At 40.2% G+C, this 20,817-nt stretch overlaps 1 protein-coding gene across 5 annotated transcripts in view; it reads right to left on the reverse strand.

Annotated features, from left to right (window-relative positions):
• Positions 1-20,817, reverse strand: part of igsf9ba (immunoglobulin superfamily, member 9Ba) — a 115,221-nt gene that overhangs the window by 16,107 nt on the left and 78,297 nt on the right. For 2 of the 5 annotated variants that reach the window (XM_047391518.1, XM_047391522.1), the window contains exons 8-19: positions 20,064-20,206; positions 17,251-17,391; positions 17,033-17,152; positions 16,750-16,900; positions 15,754-15,877; positions 14,828-15,003; positions 8,377-8,603; positions 8,112-8,196; positions 7,851-8,015; positions 6,998-7,043; positions 6,245-6,331; positions 2,008-3,627 (exon numbers count right to left, since the gene is read on the reverse strand). In XM_047391518.1, coding sequence (XP_047247474.1) covers positions 2,008-3,627; positions 6,245-6,331; positions 6,998-7,043; positions 7,851-8,015; positions 8,112-8,196; positions 8,377-8,603; positions 14,828-15,003; positions 15,754-15,877; positions 16,750-16,900; positions 17,033-17,152; positions 17,251-17,391; positions 20,064-20,206 — 3,085 coding nt within the window. The remainder of the gene's footprint in view (positions 1-2,007; positions 3,628-6,244; positions 6,332-6,997; positions 7,044-7,850; positions 8,016-8,111; positions 8,197-8,376; positions 8,604-14,827; positions 15,004-15,753; positions 15,878-16,749; positions 16,901-17,032; positions 17,153-17,250; positions 17,392-20,063; positions 20,207-20,817) is intronic. The other 3 variants (XM_047391519.1, XM_047391521.1, XM_047391520.1) reach the window with 3 other exon arrangements.

Genomic DNA, 20,817 nt, shown 5'->3' on the forward strand with positions numbered 1-20,817 from the left:
TACATCATGTGAAAATCAAAAGAGCACAACCAGGATATTAGGAAGTAAATTGGGAACCTTCAAGAGTTTCGGTTTGTCCTTGGATACAATTTCCAGATTCTTGAGGGTGCCAGTTAAGGTTCACATGATTATACAAAGGCATGGGAGTGTCCAGTAATTATACCATTCAGAAAGGAGATGGGCATTATATCGCAGTTAGAAACATGAATTGAAACCTCAGAAGAAAAGTAAAAAAGCTTCTGAAGATTCTGGCTTAAGATGGTAAGATATTATCATTATCCCCAGTGAAACAAGGTCTGTCTGTATCAACATTGGCTAAAAGGCAACTCAGAGGAAGAAGTCCTTACTCCGAAAGCGACAATGAAAAGTCAGATCATACTTTGTTAATGCATGTGGGGACAAATACCTTAAGTTTTGCAGACATATTCTGTGGTCTGATGAAACTCATCTGAAGTGTTTGGAGATAATGAGCATTGTTACAATTGTAGGAAAAAATTGGACCGTGCAAGCTTGAGAACTCCATCCCAACAGTGAATAACAGGGATGTCAACATTGTGTTGTGGGGGTGTTTTGCTGGAGGAGGGACTGGTGCACGTAACAAAATAGATGTCATCATGAGGACAGAACATTATTTGGAGATATTAAAGAAACGTTTCGAGACATCAGCCATTACGTTTGGGTGTGAATGGGTCTTCTATTAAGAGAATGACGCTAAGCATACCATCAAATTAGTTAAAAAGTGTTATAAGGTCAATAAAGTCAGTGTTTTAGAGTATCCAAAATGAAAGCCCCGATTTCAGTTGGCCAACAAACCTGACTCAGTTACATCAATTCTATCAGGAGGAATGGGCTAAAATTCCTGCAAACAATTTTGAGAAACTTTTGGACGGTTATCCAACATTTAGCGAAGTCAGTTTAAGTAAGCAATTCTACAAAATATTAAGGGAATGTAAACTTCTGCATTTGTTAAAAATGAAAAACAAATCTAAAAAACTCTCTCATTATTCTGACATTTAGCAAATGGTAATTTTTATTATTCTAATTGACCCAAAACAGGAAACATTCAGTCTGATATAACGTTTTATCTTTTTATACAGTGAATATAAATATTGTATCTGGTTTTATTAAAAGAAATGGAATAAAATAAAACAACAAACAAAAGCTTACACTGAGGACTGGTTAAATCTTAAATCACGATTTCCAAAAATGTAGAAACCAGTATAAAAGTTCGTCAAAAACAACAACTCAAAATGTAAATACTCAAAACACCAAAAACAAACTGCAGATAAAAAAAAGACTGAAAGATTCAGATAACTTAGATAACAATCTGAAAATTGCTCCACATCCCCAGCTCTTTTCAAAACAATAACACCATTTAATAAAAGAAGGGCAAAAAGACAAATGAATGTCCTGCAGAAGAAAGAAAAATGTCTCAAACCATAATGGTTTATTAAATTGTTAGTTATTAACCGTAGATAAAAATAAAGACTAGAAATTAATAAATCTTAGTCATTAGTAAAAAGACTTAAAAGTACCTCATTTATCTTTTTAATTTCACTACTGTCACTAATAATTCAGATTAAATTGAAGCTCTATGTTCCACTGTCAAACACTTTTTCAATATTTCCTTCTTATAGAAATAAAAATTATTCAAAAACCAACATATGCAGTTTAACCACTGTTTAAAATCCAATGTGGATTATCAATAATGTATCAAATGTATTAACCTAATGTCAAACTGAGTTTTGGCATGCTGTTAGGTTTCCAAGCTAGAGGGCAGTTACTTATACAAACTGTGAGTGTGTGCTAAATGCAGTTACATGCCTTCTGCATATTGAAGTAAATATGCATCTTAATTATTGTTTTTTTGCTTTTCACTAAATGGTAAAACCAAGGCAAAATTGTAGATAAATACAAAGGATATTTGGAAGAAAGTGAACAGACGAGAATAAAAATCTCCTCTTTAAATAAATATGTAACTATTCTCTGCAGGAATGGATCACCTACCCTGAGGCTGAGATCTGGAGCTGGGAGGGCTCTGAGGGTAGCATCTCCTCCTCTGTCCGTCTCTGGGATGGCCTCTGCCCAAAAACATCCCTGCCCTCTGGAGGGGGAGAGGGGGACTGGGAGGGGTAACTGGCTGCAGTGGAGGCATAGGACATGGGGTAACTGGGGCTGGGCTGCTTGGCACCCTGGCTCTGAGTGGGAGAGGCGGTTAGGGAGGACCTCCGAGAGAAACTAACAGTGGCTGAGGGCTGCAAGGTGATTTCGGGCATCTCCAGAGACCGAGAGGTGCGGAGGATGCTCGGGCGCGGAGGGGGCCTCACTAAAATATCTGGAGAACCTGGCTGGGTGCTAAGTGGGCTCTGGGAGAGTGGAGAAAGTCGGGAGGGTTGGAGTACTAGCGGGGGTAGGCTAGGGTCTGCCCGGCGCCCTGCCCTCGGGCTGAGCCAGGACTGAGGGCTACTACTGGGGGCTGTGCTTGGGCTCCCTGCACGGGCTGCCGGGTCAGGGTAAGGCAACACTGGTACACCCACACCGTGGGCCGTGTGTCTGAGCTGGCCGAGACTCTGGGCCTGTTGCATAGCTAAACGCCTAACTGGAGGCCCTGGGGGCCTGTCTCTGCCTGGTGGAGCCACAGGGACCTCCAGCTGCAGGAGTCTGGGGCTCGTTGGATCCTTTAGGGGTGGAAAGTGCAGGCGACTAGGGGGAAGAGTATGAGGAGGGTATGGGGGTGGGTCAGGGAGGTCCTGGGGGTGATGTAAGGGATGGTGAGGAGGGTATATGAACCGTGGGCCCTCTAGGCCCAGAAAGGGTAACTCATGAGGCTGCCAGCTTTCAGGTGAGCGGGGAGGAGGGCTGTGAGTGTGCGACAGAGAATGACCAGAGGCAGTGTACTGATGGTGTTCCAATCCTTCACTCTCCTCAGGGATGGAGGGGTAACCGAAAGGCCCCTCAGCTGTGCCTGGGGGTGAGGACAGAGCGGAGCTACGCGGGCTGATGTCAGGCATGTAGAATGGTGGTGGAATCCCTGATTCAACACGGCTGCCTAGATACCCATAGAACGCGCCCTGGGGAAAGCCCCTGTAGCGTGAGGCCGGGGCCTGCCCTGAGGCGTAAGGTGCACTGCCCTCTGCAAAGCTCATACCTTCCATGGGCCTGTGCAGGCGGGGGCTGTAGGTGGGGGGCTGCGTTGACTCCAGGCTGGAGGATGTTGGGGACAGCTGGGGCCGCAGTGTGGGCATGATGGGTGGCAAGGGCCCGGGGTCAAAATCATTCTCCTCATCCGACTGCCGGAACTCAGGGTACAAGTCGGACTCCTCCGCAAAGGGGAAGCCCTGGATTCGGCGGGGAGGCGGGCTGGTCTCCATGACAAAGCGGCCATCAGGGCCTCGGCTAATCAGCTCTATAGGTGTGGTGACCTCTGCCTCATGTTTGGACACACTGTATTTCTTGCTAGCTATGGCACGCTTGGTTTTCTTGTAGAAGGAGAGCTCTTTGTCCTTTTCTCTCTGAGGGCTGGGGAGCTTCCTGACATAGAGGCCTGGACCATGGGAACCCTCTGATGATAGAGAGCGGGGCCGAGATGGAGGAGAACTCTCTGGACTTATCTTCCCCGACGATAACCTGAAAGAATGAAAAATGCCTACTTAAGGCTTGGCTTTATTTAACCTATAGCTAAAACTCAAAATTATATCTGATGCTGCAAATTAGTCAGCATGATTGTTCTTTCTGAAGGGATGAGACAAAACAAAGCTGAAGCACTCATTCATGGCAGCCGTTATGAACTACATTACAATAATGACCAGGTTATGGCAGTAGCAGCATCCTGATAGTGCCACTGTGATGGAATAAGAGGAGAACCAATAATGCAACCATTATTGGAGAACCACAGAGCCATTAAATCAACAACATCTTTATGGAGATGAGACAGAGGCAAATGATGTCTAACCAAGCCTTTATTGCCCACATAAGGAGCAGTATACACATCATTTATTGCACAGGCTCACTGAGTAGATCAAATATACAAACAGTGTTCTCCACTAATTTGCTTTCCTGGTAAAGATGTGTAAAAAGCCTTAAATTATTTTTTCAATCCAGTTGCCTGATCTTCCACTGAAAATGATTGAAAATTACAGCATTTGAACATTTGTATAGATAAGAAATTCCATGTTAAAGAATAGGATTTTCACAAAACTGTTGCCACACTTGTTGGCACTGATGCTTTTACTTTGTACAAACCTGCCATAGAAAAAGGTTGATCATGTGTGTAGTGAACACTTTCCCTGTCAAAGATAAATCATTTTGAGTTATCTAGTAGAGGCAACTAAATTTTTATTTAGAATTTATTTATTTGCCCTAGTATTTCAAAAAGTTCATAATGCCATGTAACCTAACAAGAGCATTTAAAAGATAAACAGATAAAATTGTTAGAGGTGAATATTTAAGTGTGATGGTGCTATTTTGTCATTATCACATCTATAGAGTTTAATATGGTTATTGTTATCCTTGTCAGTTATAAAATGGTTCAGGTACTTCCATTGTATAGCAGTTAACAATGCAAGTAACCCTGTATTTAGATCCATCCATTTTCAGATCAACATCTGACCAACATCTGCATCTCTGACAAAGCAATGCATTCCCACAGCATGATGCTAATACTACCATACATCACTATGGGGATCATCAGGGTAACTGGCAGCTCATTTCTGGTCTCATCTCAGCAGAGTACTTTCCTCCACATGTTTGCTGTGTTGAACTGCCAATTTGACTTCTTATGGCATTCTACTCGCTATTGTTTCATAAAGGCCAGATTTGTGCAGTGTACGACTAATAGTTGTCCTGTCAACAGACTGATGACATTGCAACTGTGACATGTTTAAAGCTTAGTATATTGTCTTATAATTTAGGCCTACTTCAAACTGCTCCACAACGTTCTCTCTCAGTTATCTGCTGTTTCTTCGCTTTTCATGATGCTATTTGTTCATTAAGGCTTTGTAACAAACTTATAATGCCTTCACAGAACATCTGTATTTATACTAAGATTCTGTTACACACAGGATGACTGTATTTACTAGTTAGCTGACTTCTTAGGGCAACTGACTATTTTTTTTTGTTAAAGAATGGAGTTGATAACAAAGATTTGAAAAATTTTCAAATTTGTATTTGTAAAACAATTTCAGTACCATGTTTCATTTTCCTTCTACTTCACAACTATGCAATAATTTGTGTTAGTTTATCTCAGTAAATTCCAGTAAAATACATAGAAATGTTTGGCTGAAATGGTACAAAATGTGGAAAGGTTCATGAGGTTTGAATACTTTTGCAAGGCACTGTATCACAACAAGGCCAAATTTTATAATTTTTTTGAAATATCCTTCAGAGCACTTTCCATTTGTTATAAAATAAATTAAATTAGAAATACTGACTTTGTTCATTTCTGTTAATGAAATTAAAAAAGAAAGGAACATTTGCTCTAGAGGTCGATGTGGTTGCTTGTTATGTTGGCCTCAAATAAAAAGCCAAAATGATTGCTCTCCCATCACACTGTTTGATCATCCAGATGTTAATACTTCATGTTATGAGGACTCAATAAATCTTACTTCTTCACCAAATAAAAACAGCATCCCTGTGTTGAGACATTTGAATTTTTCTATCATCTGACCATAGAAATGATGCTAATTAGAGCTTTAAAAAAAAACAAAGCAAGCTCCTAAGTTGGTATCGACAAAAAGGGACATCTTTCCTCTTTCAGTCTTTAGTGTACATATTTTCTACTGTGATTTGTGGATTTTGAAGATATTTATAGAAAACATTAGGGACTTTCTTGATGAACATAGGCCTGTGAAACACTGGACCATTTAAAAAAGACAATAGTGGAGAAAAAAACCTACCAAAGTAGTCAATGACATGATTTAACATTATTCATTTCATTTATTTGAAAGAGAGAATTAAGGCTATAGCTCCATCTTGATTGTTCGAAGTTCTAGTAAATATAGAAAATTTGGCCTCCACTATAAAATTCTGATTACATATCCACTGTATTGTATTATACGTGCAACATAGCTAATGAAATCTTCTCCCTGTATGGTATAAAGGGCTGTGCATGCAAATATGCCAGTAAAATGCTCCACTATGACTAAAATAAATCACTGCCAAATGAGTTTCTATGCAATGCTTTAACCATGCAGCCAAGCCAGTGCTGGGCAGCACACTCTGTATTTTTGTGCAGGCAGGCACTCACAGGGGGCTGGCCGGTGGGGGCAAGAAACTGCTCCTGGCAGGCTCGTCCCAGCAGGGCTCTACCCCTGGCAAGGGGGTGAGAGGAGGCCTGCGATGGGAGACAAACAACATGGGCCTGGTTCATTTCTAACTATGCTATTTGATGGACGGACTTGGTGCAAACTGCCAGACCTGCCTTTACCTTTTGGTAAAAAAATAAAAAAGGGAAGTTAAACTGATTATTTTGAACTATATAAATTCATAAACAAACTGTAATTAGATTTTAAGACAGATTATTCTTCAGAAATGACCCAATTTTGAGATTGAAATGCAGTCATACATGTACACAAAATTTACAAACTGACAAATACACACATGGAGCTGATACTGTACAAGATACGAGACCATTAAACATGACAATCATGCAAGAAGCAGACAGTAGTTTGAGGTTAAACAATACAGATGGAGTAAAAATCAAAACACATACAGCAACTTGTTCTGAAAAATGCTAACTTTGCTGCTGTGAACTTGACTTAATTTGCCCATGATCTGCTAAGGATCACCTCTGTAAATGTTCTTCCACACCATCAAAGAAACTTTAAGATTATCATTGATTTCATGCTCAATTTACACCATGTTATAATCAGAACCAATATTCAACTGCTTTTCAGCTGTATGTCTTGTGCATGTATGGTAGGAAAACTGGGTGTAAGAGAAGACGAACAGTTGTTGCCACCTCAGGCAGATGCACGGGCTTTGAGATTTCTTTACTTACGGTGACTCAATGCTTTTCCTGAAGTGTGTCACCGACAAGGGAGGATCTAAGAGGACAAACATATTTAAATTTAGTATTTCATTGGCTTAGTTGCACAAACAGAAACAAAACATTTGGACAGAAAGGGAAAAATTACATTTTATGTAAGTAAATGTAAAAAGGGTGCCCCCATGTCACCAAAGAACTGCTGCTCCATGGCAACTGGCACATTCGGGAGAGGAGACATCATGAGGGCTGATCCCCCAATCAGAAGAGGCCTTGGGGTAACCCAAGAGATATTTTTTAAACATAATTCTTTTGATTTAGAAAGTGTTAGAGTTAGAAAGCTGATAAATACAGACAAGTATAATTAAAGACACAAATGAACCAAGTAAGTTTAACTTGCAAGGGAGAGACAGTTCTCTGCAGAACAGCGACTTCCTTCTCACAAAGGGAGAAGTCCTTGCACCAGCCTTTTATTTACAACTCACATTCCTTAAAGTAAAAAGCGGGAATTGGTTCAGCCAATTCTTACAGAGATTTCAACATAAAAAGTAGTCATTCCCATATATGGTATGAGCATGTCATGTCCAGAGAGTGATCCACTCCAGACCGCATTCCTTAACTTTCCACAAACCCTTTGTCCACACTAAAACCAATCACAGGAATCATCTTAACTAGAGTAGAACTTAAAACATAAACCTTGTTTAAACTAAACAATGATAACTTATATACATTTTTCCAACAGAAAGATATGTCAACAATCTATTGCTTTAGACATAGTCATTCAGACAAACTTGTTTTTAGCACATACAGTATGTGTTTGTGCACACTACAAATACATGTCATGTAGACTTAGTAAAGAAAGACCAACCTGGTTTACGCTTGAGTTTTCGACGATGTTGTTTATTGACAAAGCAGGCTGCTAGAGTGCTGAACAGTACCGCCGCTGCCAGAAAACAGATGGTCGCCACAACACCTGCCACCACAGGCCGTGCTAGCCCCTCCTCAGGCAACTCTGCAGCAGGGAAGGGGTCTGCTGAGGCCACCGAGGAGATAGAAAGATGTTAGAAGTGCAAAAACTTGAAAACAGATTTCTCAGCAGGGGCAAAGCATCGCTGTTAACGACTCTGACCTGTGCTAGACACTCCCACTACATTGCTGCTCTCGCTGATCAGATCATCCATGACCGCCATCACTCGAAACTCATACCAGGACTCCTGTTAGCACAATGAAAATACATAAATCTGTAAATGTCTTGTGTAGCAATCTTAACAATTATTAACATTTCTGTACTGTTTAATGCTATTGTGTGCCCTCCGCTTCACACAGCAGAATCCCAAACTTATTTGGATGGGAGGAAGAGCCATAAGCAGCATGATGTTGTTCATCTAACTGACCTGAACGAGGTCTCTTGCCACCAGCTCGGTCTCAGTAGATGGGATCAAATCATCAAGAACTTCCCACCTCTCCCCGAGGCGGAACTCCATGATATATCGGTCGATGGGGGAGGAGTGGTTGGCTGGGGGGAGCCATGTGAGGAGGACACCGTGCAGCGTGCGATTGGCTGTGAGGCACCGTGGTGGAGTAAGAAGCACCAGAGGTTCAGCGGTACCCAGAGGAGACCCTGTGGACCGCAATAAAAGTTTGAAAAGTAAAAATGGCCCACAAAAACAAACTAACAGCAACTAAAGTCTAGCTCATATCATAAATATAAAATGAAGTCCTCCTAACTAATGAAACACCAACTGCTTGAAAGATTAAAGCAGGACATATTGTAGCTTTTAGGTAATTCATGCTGGAAAGAGCACACCTTTGGTGTTTAAGTGTTTACAGAGTAAAGAATCTAAATAACATACAGTACTGTGCAAAGGTTTTAGGCAGGTGTGACAAAATGCTGTAAACAAAGAATGCTTTCAAAAATGAAAGTGTTAATCATTTATTTTCATCAATCAACAAAATTCAGTGAATGAACAAAATAGAAATCTAAATCAAATCGATATTTGGTGTGACCATCCTTTGCCTTCAAAACAGCATCAATTCCTCTAGGTGCACTTGCACACAGTTTTTGAAAGATCTCAGCTGGTTGGTTGTTCTAAACATCTTAGAAAACTAACCACAGATCTTGTGTGGGTGTAGGCTTTCTCACATCCTTTTGTCTCTTCATGTAATCCCAGACATACTCCATGATGTTGAGATCAGGGCTCTGTAGGCGCCACACCATCACTTCTAGTAAGTCTTTTTCTTCTTTACTCTGAAAATAGCTCTTAAAGACTTTGGCTGTATGTTTGGGTTCGCTCAAAAAAATAAACAATCATAATTTATATTTCTGAAAGCATTCTTTGTTTACAGCATTTTTTCCACACCGGCCTAAAACCTTTGCACAGTACTGTATGTAAGGACCAAGTTATACTTTAACTTGTTACAACAAAGTATCCCCAAACAAGTATACTTCCACCCCCATGCCTTACAAATGGTATTTCTCTTGGAATGTTATATTTGTTTACACCAAACATGTCCTCTGTTTCGATGTCTAAATAACTCTATTTTAGGTTCCTCTGACCAAATAACATTATTACAGAATCCTGGTCTTTCTGGTAAACTTTAGTCTGGTGTTCATATTGTTCTCAGAGCAAAGGTTTTTTTCTGACATGATGCTAATGTAGTATGCTAAAAATAAGCTAACTATCTATAAATACCATAAAAAATGCAGGTTATAGGATAATCCACAGCAATGAACAATCCTTTTATATTGTCATCCACCAACAGGACATCATCCGAGTGTGAGAATTAGGTCAATACTTTGACCTCAAAATTACCAAGTCGGGGCACCACCTGATAAGGAATTAAGGACCAAATAACTCTCAGTCTTTGTCAGTTATTATGTAATGAATACCTGCCTGGTGAGGTGTGATGTAGAAAAATAGATGAGGAATAGATGAAGGAATGTATTCGTACACTGGCATTCTCAGCATTCTCAAACAGCAAGCACTACACACATGTATAACAAAAAAACACAAACAACTTATCTCCAAAATACAAGTTTATTAACAAAATACTTTAACTTCCAGTTAAAATACTTTAGTCAAGTAATTCTATTAACTTATCTAGTAGCATTCAACTAAACTAAGTAAAAATGAAAAGTATAAAGAATAAACTAATAGAAACTACAGAAAAGTGTGAACATGTATGTTTAAGAACCAATTTTTGCTTTGATAAATTTGGAATGAGGCTCAATTAGCTCTGAAAGCTAACAGAGAACATTAGCTGCTTGGTCTACAACGTGCACAGAACGAGCCATTTAATAAACAGCAGAACTAGTGGTGGCTACTGTCTTAGCATTAGCAGAGCTTAAGCGGAAACACAATTTAGCATGTTGATAAGGACAATACAGACATATTTTATTAATGTTACAGAGAGGAGATAAAGGGAAAACACAGATAAAACTGAATAAGCTCACATTGCCCGAGTAAAGTGGCTCTTTACCAGTAATCAACTTTACAAAACAAATTTGTAGCATCAGACTAAGTGGTCTATTAGTCAATCAAGCCAGTGTTTTTTACTCGGCCAGCGAAATCAAGACATTCAGGTGCGTGTTCTCAACGATGCAGCCTGTAGAGGGGAAAGAGGAAGCACATGGTGCTGCTCAGAGTTGTGTTGCTCCATAACATTATTGGGATTCCTCCTTCCCAGGAGGAGTCACATGCATGAAAATGGATTAATCCCATTCTGGGATTCTGAGTATTTATCTGTTGTTCTCTGTGTAGTTCAGTCCTCTTTGTTCCCATGGGTGGGCCAAACACTAGCAGCATGTCACTAAATGTACATGTACATAAAACAAAACAATGCTGTCACTCTCAAGGCGTTACTGAAAAAAATGGTTGAAAAAGCACCTTATGTTATACTGCTTTTCAAGTCTTCTGCAAAATGTGCTCTTCTATAGTGTCTACATTAGCCTACGAGACGTTTGTGTGAGGTCTAAGTATTTCCCATAGTAGTTTTTTTGTTTCTTTCTTCAAAAATTCTTACTCTTCTAGTTTAACAATACAAAATTATGCAATGCTGTTTTTTTCATGCTTTAAAATTCCATTCGCAGCGTGTGTGGCTTTTAAAAGTTATTACAGAGACTAAACAGGCAGTGAAAAGCTTACAGCTAATTCTAATCACAAACTTTGTAAACAGTAATTTTCACATGAATTCACTGACATGCTGCTGTTCATAAAGAGTTTTCATTTCTCCTAAGTGTTGACTTATCAAACAGGTGGAACTAATAAGATTATTTACGGCTCGGGTGTTTGGTGTTTCGCTACAATAACGTCTACTACAATAATGTCTACTTCCTTGCTCGGGGCATGTCAGGATTGTCAGCTGTAACTCCAGAAACACCAAGCTAATTTTCTTATAAAAGGTAAGGATTTCATTGTTTTTGATCATTGAGAGCGGATCTTGAACTGCTGATTTATTGCTGTTTTTCAGTTATTTAAAAAAAAGGGTTTCCATGTGCAAAAAACACAAATAGCTCAAGACTCACTGATGTGCTTGAAAAGCAAGGGATGACTTATTTGGTCTGACCCAACAGTATGCTTTGTAGTAGGTGTCCACTAGCACTGCATATAGAGACTGAAATTGTTGTCTATTCTTCACAGCAGCATAGCTCCAGCATCAGTAAACGTTAATTTCCAAGTCTTGCCACAGATTCTCAGTTTGATTTTGGTCTGGACTTTGATTTAAACAATTTCATCATAGCTCTGGTTATATTTTTAGAGTTGTTGTCCTGTTGGAAGGTGAACCTCTGCTCTGAGCTCCAGTCTTTTGAGCCTGTAACTAGTTTTACTCAAGGATTGTCCTGTGTTTAGATCCATCTATCATCCATCAGATCTGACCACCTTTCCGCTTCCTGTTGAAGAAAAGCATCCCCACAGCAATGTTCTGGGTGATGTGCAGTGTAGGTCAAGCGTTTTGTATGTAGGCCTAAGAGTTTGATTTTTGTGTCATGTGACCTTTTCACACATCTGTGCGGTGTCTCCTATATGGCTTGCAGAAAATGTCAAATTGGACAAGACGGCTTTGTTCCTTTACACTTGTAAACCTACCAACTCTTAATGCTGCCATACTCTTAAAGCTGATGGATGGTAAATGGCTTGTACTTGTATAGCGCTTTATCAAGTCCCCAGAGACCCCAAAGCGCTTTACACTACAATCGGTCAGTCATACACACATTCACACACTGAGAGTGGTAACTACATTGTAGCCACAGCTGCCCTGGGTCAAACTGACAGAGGTGAGGCTGCCACACAATCGGCACCACTGAGACCTCTGACCACCATCAGCAGGCAAGGCAAGTAAAGTGTCTTGCTCAAGGACACAACGACTGAGACAGACAGAGCGGGGGTTAGGACCGGCAACCCACCGATTACAGGATGAAACCCCTACCACCATCGCCACGGTCAATGAAACATTCAACGCTTGGAATATTGTTTTACAACCTAACTCTGCTTTAAACTTCTCCACAACTTTCTCCCTTACCTGTCTGGTGAGCTCCCTAGTCACCAAACTGTTTTTTAATGTAACGAGGGAGGAGTCCAGGAGGCATCCGGTATAGATGCCCGAGCCACCTCAACTGGCTCCTCTCAATGTGAAGGAGCAGCGGCTCTACTACAAACTCCTCCCGGATCGCCGAGCTCCTTACCCTATCTCTAATGGAGTGCCCTGCCACCCCCCGGAGGAAGCTCTTTTCAGCCGCTTGTATCCAGCATCTCGTTCTTTCAGTCATGACCCAAAGTTCATGGCCATAGGTGAGGGTAGGAACGTAGACCGGCTGGTAAATCAAGAGCTTCGCTTTTCAGCTCAGCTCTCTCTTCACCACAAAGGACCGGCACCGCGTCTCCATTACCGCGGCAGCCGCACCAATCCATCTGTCGATCCCCCGGCTCCATTCTCCCCTCACTCGTGAACAAGACCCCAAGATACTTGAACTCCTCCACTTGAGTCAGGAACTCCTCTCCAACCTGAAGAGGACAAGCCACACTTTTCCAGCCGAGAACCATGGCCTCGGACTTGGAGTAGCTGATCTTCATCCCAGCCGCTTCACACTCGGCTGCGAACCGCCCCAGCGCATGCTGTAGGTCTTGGCTAGACAGGGCCAGCAGGACCAAGTCATCTGCAAAAAGAAGAGACAAAATCCACTCGTCCCCAAACCCGACCCTCTTCGGCCCTTGGTTGCGCCTAGAAATCCTGTCCATTAAAGTTATGAACAGGACCGGTGACAAAGGGCAGCCCTGCCAGAGTCCAACGTGCACCGGGAACCGGTCCGATTTAGTGCCAGCAATTTGGACCAAACTCCTGCTCTGCTTGTACACAGACCAATGGCCCCTAATAAAAAGCCCCCGACACAATACTCCTGGAGCACCCCCCGCAGGGCACCACGAGGGACACATTCGAATGCCTTCTCCAGGTCCACAAAACACATGTGGACCGGTTGGGCAAACTCCCATGAACCCTCGAGTACCCTGTAGAGAGTATAGAGCTGGTCCAGTGTTCCACGGCCGGGACAAAAACGACACTGCTCCTCTTGAAGCCAAGGTTCGACTTTCTTCTCCAATACCCTGGTGTAGTCCTTACCAGGGAGGCTGAGGAGTGTGATCCCTCTATAATTGGAACACACCCTCCGGTCACCCTTCTTATGAAGGGGGACCACCACCCCAGACTGCCAGTCCAGAGGCAATGTCCCTCACTGTTTGTTAATGTTCTCTAAGAAAACCTATGAAGCCTTAACAGAACAACTTTATTTATACTGAGATTAAATACAGTTTGACTCTGTTTACTAAGTAAGTGACTTCTGAAGATAATTGGGTACACTAGATTTTATGTGTGGAAAAGCAAAGAGAGCTTTATACAAATCCTAATGTATCATTTAGTTTTCACTTCACAACTGCGTTCTACTTTGCGTTGGCCTTTGTCAAAGGATCAAAATACAATACATTCAAGTTAGTATTTAGAATGTGACAAAATGGTAAAAAAAATTTGATGGGTATATTTTGCAAGGCACTGTCCAATTGAGTTATAGTAACCAAAAAACTGTAATTTCTAATGCTAGGAATGACAGTAATGTGTCAGAACACAAATCCCTTTGTGCATCCCTGTGAACATAATGTGAACACAATGAAAACATTACCATTTACAACATTACTTCGAGCACTCTTCTTGAAATTCATTCTCTTTTCAAAAAATAATCTGTCGGACGAGCTAAAACAAAAACTCCTGTTCATGGAGACCTGTTGCACAGGATTTATCAGCTCGACTATTGCCTTATGTCTGACACCACAACACACCTTCAGAGCTCTTCAGGAGGTCATGCTTTGACCAGCTGGAACTGTTTTGAAAACGTATATCTATTCCTAACCTATACCTGATCAATTAAAATTCTGCCAATTTTACAAAACTGATTTTATGTTTGTGATATTTTTAAAGGGAAACTAAAACTTATTTTGGTTTATTTACCGCCTCCATATTGTTACTGAAGGCTTTCTTTTCTCCAACAAATTCTGTTAAAACAGTAACACAAATTAAGTTCCTCCATAATAGTAAGTCATAGACTTATTATAAGCCATTGAAAATACTCAAACTTATTTAATTAGGTATTTTAGGAAATCATGTATTCAAACGATAAGGAATGATTGTGTCTTCTTTAAATAGCAGCACCAAAACAATATCCAGAGTTGTTTTTTGACTTATGAATCATGCAGAGAGGGCAGGAGGTATGCTACTGAGCTCAGTTATACTCTAAAAATGCTGCTGACAGCATCTGCCTTCGGCTTAGCAATCAAACAACATTTAATTAGGAGAGCCTACCTGTGGTGGTGACCATCACAACTTCACTGAATGGACCCGTGCCCAGTTTGTTTTGAGCCAACACACTGAACTGGTACTCCGTCCCAGGCTCCAACCCTGGCACCATCAACCAGGTCTGAGCACCAGAAACAGGCATTGAATGCCAGTCATGAGGACCAAAGTCTGTTCTCTTAGACCTGAGAACAAAGATATAATAATATAGGACTTTAAACATGTTTAATGTGGCATTTGTTGTTTTCACTGCAAAAAGTATCTTCGAAATTAAAGTTGGGCTTTTCTACATTTCTGTGAGATTATTTTTGTTCCATAAAAGATGAATTTAGTTTAAAAGAAGAGACTACATCATATTGGTGTTTAATACTGAACACAAACCTAGCCAACCTTTAAAATCTACTTTTCTCCTGTAGCAAAGTCACTACAGCTTAACTAAGCAGTAAGGGAAATTTAAAGTTAAGCCACTACAGCAACCAAACCAAAATGTTTAAGCCAAATTTGTTCACATTAAGTTTGTATGGGCAGTAATTTAAAAAGTGAATAAGTTCAATTAGAGCTTAAAAACAAATGAGATGTAGTTATTTCAAATCCATTTTGCCTGTTAAATACTAAAATCCTTTTATTATATAACTGTTTAAATTTTTACAGTAAATAACGTTTTTCTGTATCTAGCCTGACAATGCTGTTTCTTTTCCCTATAATTATCAATGACAAAAAAATGATACTGCTGTGTGTGATGTTATGTCACACATTACATTTCCAGCATACTTCAGAAATTATACCCATGCATCTAAATTTTCAGGGAGAGGTGTCGTCAAGACACTTTAGCTGTGAGCTCCTGACTAAATCCAGTCTCTTCTAATCTTCCAACATGTTTGCTTTTGTGCTGCAAGCAGCTACCATTGATTAAAAGTAAGCCTAAGAGCACTCACACTGGACCGTACCACACAGAGAATGTCTGCTCAAACCCGCCATCATAACCTGGCTCCCAGGACACATTACCGGAGGTCGTAGAGGGCAATACGTGGATACTGCCAGGAGCGTGTGGGCTGGTGCCTGAGTGGTTTTTCCAGAAACAGAGAACACATTTTGAATATTACAATTCAAGCATCTATATCATGTTAATATGATGCCCTGGGTTTTTAAGAAGGTAATATCAATAACAATGGTTCAATTGAAGTTTTTATTACAGTCACTCATTGGATAATGTAATGCTGCCTGAGATTGCTACTAGCCAGAGGTCAAGTTCATCCCACCCACGTAACAGCTGTGCATCGTGGCCCAAAGCCAGCTACTTCTCACTGGAATTAAGGCAAGACCTGAACATGCTCTGAAGAGCACAGCTGTCTGTGCCACCCTGTGACCCCATGACAGCTGATGGCTGGTCACATACATGCATGCTGCCAGCTGTGCCACTGGATGATAGGTGCACAGGGAGTGAACAGGCAAACAAGCAGCAAACTTAATGACCCGCTCACGTCTTTTCCACACATAAAAAAACTACTCTGACATGTGGTGTAAAATATGAAGCTAAAAAAATAAAATAAAAAAACGGAGGCTTAGGCCAACTTTCAACTAAATAAAAAAGCCTCCACAAACAATATAATCTCTGGCCTTGTAGACTTTCACAATTAATTCTGATCTTTGTTAACCACGTCATTTAAATTAAGAGTAAGTAGATGGTCTTGGTTCAATAATCGTTGCAGAACAGTAAAGGTGTAAAGATTCAGACTTCAACTTCAGTGTATAAAGCTATTACAGATAGTTTAAAATTTTACTGATTTCCACAGGGACATAAAAGTAAGACGCTCACTTGAAATTCATTCAAATGACTCAAATAACACAACAAAGTAAGAGCATGGTAAACTCAAAGTAATTGCAAATATATTTGTGAGCAAACTGAGAGGGCAGTGAGGATTAATCCGTACCAATAACTAGAATACGTGTGCTGGCAGTGATGCTTGTGACCACATTGGTGGCTACACACTCCCACTCTCCATGGTCCTCCTTGCTGAGAGACACAAACTGTAAGCTGCCACTGGGTAAGATGTTGTGCTTACTTCTGCTTGGCTTCCCCACCTATAATTGACAGGAAAATTACAGGACCATAGTGAAGCAGAGGGTAAAAATGAAACATTTTGTGCACGATGGGTAAAGATAAAAACAAATAAGGGTTTTCTTCATATGTGAGGGTGTGTTATTCTACAGTACCTTTCTCCAGGTGATGGTTGGTATATCGGGGTCTCCAGAAGCAGCACAAGGGATTACTAGCTCTCTCCCAGCCTCCTGACGGTACTCCCCCCCAGGCCTCACATTAAAGTAAGGGGGATCCTTGATAAACACAACCGAACACACATTATGCAGACATGAAATTAGAAACATGCAAAAACTGAAGAGAAGATGCATCAAAAACCTGAGCCTCAGTCTACCTTTAGCACCAAAGTGGCAGGGGGGGACATGCCCATGGTACCCAGGGCGTTGTAAGGCACACAGGTGTAGGTGCCCAGGGAGTCTTCTGTGGCCTCCGCCACCCGGATACTTCCATCTGGCATCAGGCTCCAACCAGGGTACTACAAGAGAAGGGGGCATGTGAAAGGTTAGTTTTCATTGGGTGTTCCTGAACTCTCAGGGTCCCATCTAAACATTTTTGAACTACACAAAAAACAAAGATCCCCAAGATTAAAAATAGATTTTTATATCAGATGAATGAGGAATGGCTGTTTATTCAATACAAGCCAACATTCAACACTGATATATTAGATAATAGTTGTGTATGAAAATGAATTACATCTTTGAAGGTACAAAGATGTTCCTCTATTTTTTTTTCCTCCATTTGCAAAATTCTATATATGTAAAACTGCAAACGTATTATTAGTGACTGGTTTCAACAGGTTAGAGTTTTTATACTACATTTCTGCATCACTAATTGAGGTAGAGGTTTTTAAGGACAAGGGTATTTAAAATAATTGTTACCGTAGGTTTTTTATTTATTTTCACATGCTACTAAACATTGTTTAAATCCAAATAGACAACAGCAACTGAACATTATGCTCCACCTCACAATAATGCTCAAGAAACTTGTTCTAAGAATTTTAAAGTATTAATCCAGCTGTCAGCAGAACAGGCTTGATGTCCCGAGGCCTGACATGGCAAAAAATAATACCCAAACCATCCAAGGCTGATTAGCGATGAACCAAGACAGAGGCTAGTGAACAGAAACAACCTATTTTCAGCTTAAATGACCATACCTGTGATCAGCCAGTCAGGAACTTAAAACTAGGATCTTTTTTTCTGATCGGTCAAGTCACCATAAAGGCAGTAACATGTTGCGCTATCAACACCTTCAGTATGAAAGCTGATACCAATAGAGTCAGAGGAAGCAAAAGTTGTGTAAGAGGCTCCTTAAAAGAAATTGCTGTTCATTCAGACTACAAGTCAACAGGAAGTTACACTTGTTGATAGATAACAGAACGGTACATTATGAAATGGTACATTAATATTAATAATGTTCTGTTTTAAAACACCAGTAAAGTCATTCAATTCAATTCGAAAATACTTTATTAATCCCAAAGGGAAATTAAATGTTTTTGTAGCTCATATTATACAGGTTTCCTCAACGAGCCATTGTAGATGCTGATGGTTGTGAGCAGGAAGGATCTCCTGTAGCGCTCTGTCTCACAGTAGATCTGAAAAAGCCTCTGACTGAAGATGCTCTGTTGTTGTAGGACAGTCTCATGAAGAGGATGCTCAGGGTTCTCCATAATGTTCTTCGTTTTATGAAGAATCCTTCTTTGTACAATGATCTCCAGAGGTTCCAGAGGAGTCCCCAGAACAGAGACAACCTTCTTTATTAGCTTGTTTAGCTTTTTCAGGTCCCTAGCTCTGATGCTGCTACCCCAGCAGATGATGGCAGAAGAGATCACAACAGACTTACAGAAGATATGCAGCATCTTGCCGCAAACACAGAAGGACCTAACCTTCCTCAAGAAGTACAGTCTGCTCTGTCCCTTCTTGCAGACGGCTTCACAGTTGCATCTCCACTCCAGTCTGTTGTCCAGGTAAACACCAAAGTATTTATACTCCTCCACCACCTCCAATTCTTTCCCCATTATGGAAATAGTGTTTGACCTATTCTTATTGATCATAAAATCTACAATCATCTCCTTTCACATTCAAGATGAGATGATTGTTTTCTACACCATGCCACAAGGTAGTCCACAACCTCCCTGTACACCCTTTACATGTTTAAATGCAGAGCTACAACTACTACTAAGGGCTACAACTATTTCTCTTAAACAGATAATGTTGCGTTGCCTCTGTTCCCAATACATAAAGGAATGTATTATTGTTCGTGACAGAAAGGCTCCTGTATAGCTGCTTTAAAAGAATAAAAGGATGTTTTCATAATTAAGCGCAAGCATTACATTGAGCACAGCTCATATTTGGTTTAAATAAATCTTTTTTTGCGGCACACAAAAAAACATAGCAAGCTTTAATTTCCCTATAAAGGAGGGAAGATGATATTCTCGTTTCTTTTTTATTTGGTTTTACTTGCGCAGAACCCTCAGAAATTGAAAGATTTACTGTAGCAGATTTTTAGTGATGTCAACAGAGAAGGTTCTATAAGTTAGACCTGATATTGAGAAATGTATAAATCTTTAAGAGAGACTGGAATAAACTGAAACTGATATCAGCAGATCAGAGCTTTACTGAATGGTGGGTTGGAAGTTGATCAGTGGAAATCTAATACCATAATCTGGTCTCCTGTTATTTATATTCATTGAGCTTCTTGATACCTTTAATGGCCTTGATAGGCCAGGTTCTGTCATGACATAAACTAGCACATAACAGGTAGGTGGTTTTATTTTTCTGCTTATCACAGACTTGGCAAGATCAATATGGCGGCAATAAGAGCAGAATTACTAAATCCTAACTATGCAGGTGAGGTTTCCAAGGCTACGTTCACACAGCAGGTCTGCTGAAATCCGATATTTTATGCTTGGTCTTTTAACATACTAATTAAATGCAACAGACTTCAGTCTGAACATTATATATTTTGTTTTGCTATATTTTATTTTCCAAAAGAAAATAAATCCTGTTTGTATAAATAAAAACTAGAACAAAAGCTCTATATATTATAATTGAAGCAGAGGTTCCTCTAAGCAAACTATTCCTTATTTTAGCAGTAATATCAGGCTGAAACATCACAGCAGAGTCATGAGTTATGACAAGGGTGACTGACCTTTTCTACTCTGAGTGGGTAGCCATCTTTCTCCCACTTCACTGATGTCACAGGTGGGTTGGCATCCACAGGGCAGCGGATGAGACCTGGCAGTTTCCTTGGGACATAGATGACCGGGGGCATGTTGATCACTCGAGCAGGGTCTGAACATAAATTGTGGCGTGAGTTAGATATTTTAGGACAAGTCTAAGCAGAACTGATGGATGTAAGGACAAAAACACATTTATCCATAACAGAAAAAACAAAAAAACCAACCTAAAACCATGGAAGACATGCTCATTAAAGCAGAAAGACACAACCATATATGAATGATGACAAAGCATGTGTAATGTCATTGTCTGGAAATCTTTTAAAATAATCACAGGAGAGTTTTGTTGATTAATTTTTTTTTAATGTCAATATAAGGTGAGCATTTTTGCTACAAAGATCATCTATGCATGAAACATTGAGGAGCTATTAAACAGCTCAGGAGGGCAGATTCCTCCCCATCCACAAAAAGCATTCTCTGTTCCAAAAACACTTTCTGTTCCAGCATCATAAAACAAATTTAATCTTTGATACAGGAACAAAAAAAAAAAAAAAAAAAAAAAAACTGAGGGCGAAGGAGACCATATTTACTCATATTTTAATCATTCTCTGAGCCAAATAAGGAAGAGAGTGTTTAACTGTAGCTGAGGTTTAATTATATATCACTACTTTAACTTCCCCTTTTTTTAACAGAAAGAAGGTATCTTACTGCTATAAATTATTGTAG

The sequence above is a fragment of the Girardinichthys multiradiatus genome, chromosome 18, assembly GCF_021462225.1.
Source record: "Girardinichthys multiradiatus isolate DD_20200921_A chromosome 18, DD_fGirMul_XY1, whole genome shotgun sequence".
NCBI lineage: Eukaryota > Metazoa > Chordata > Actinopteri > Cyprinodontiformes > Goodeidae > Girardinichthys > Girardinichthys multiradiatus.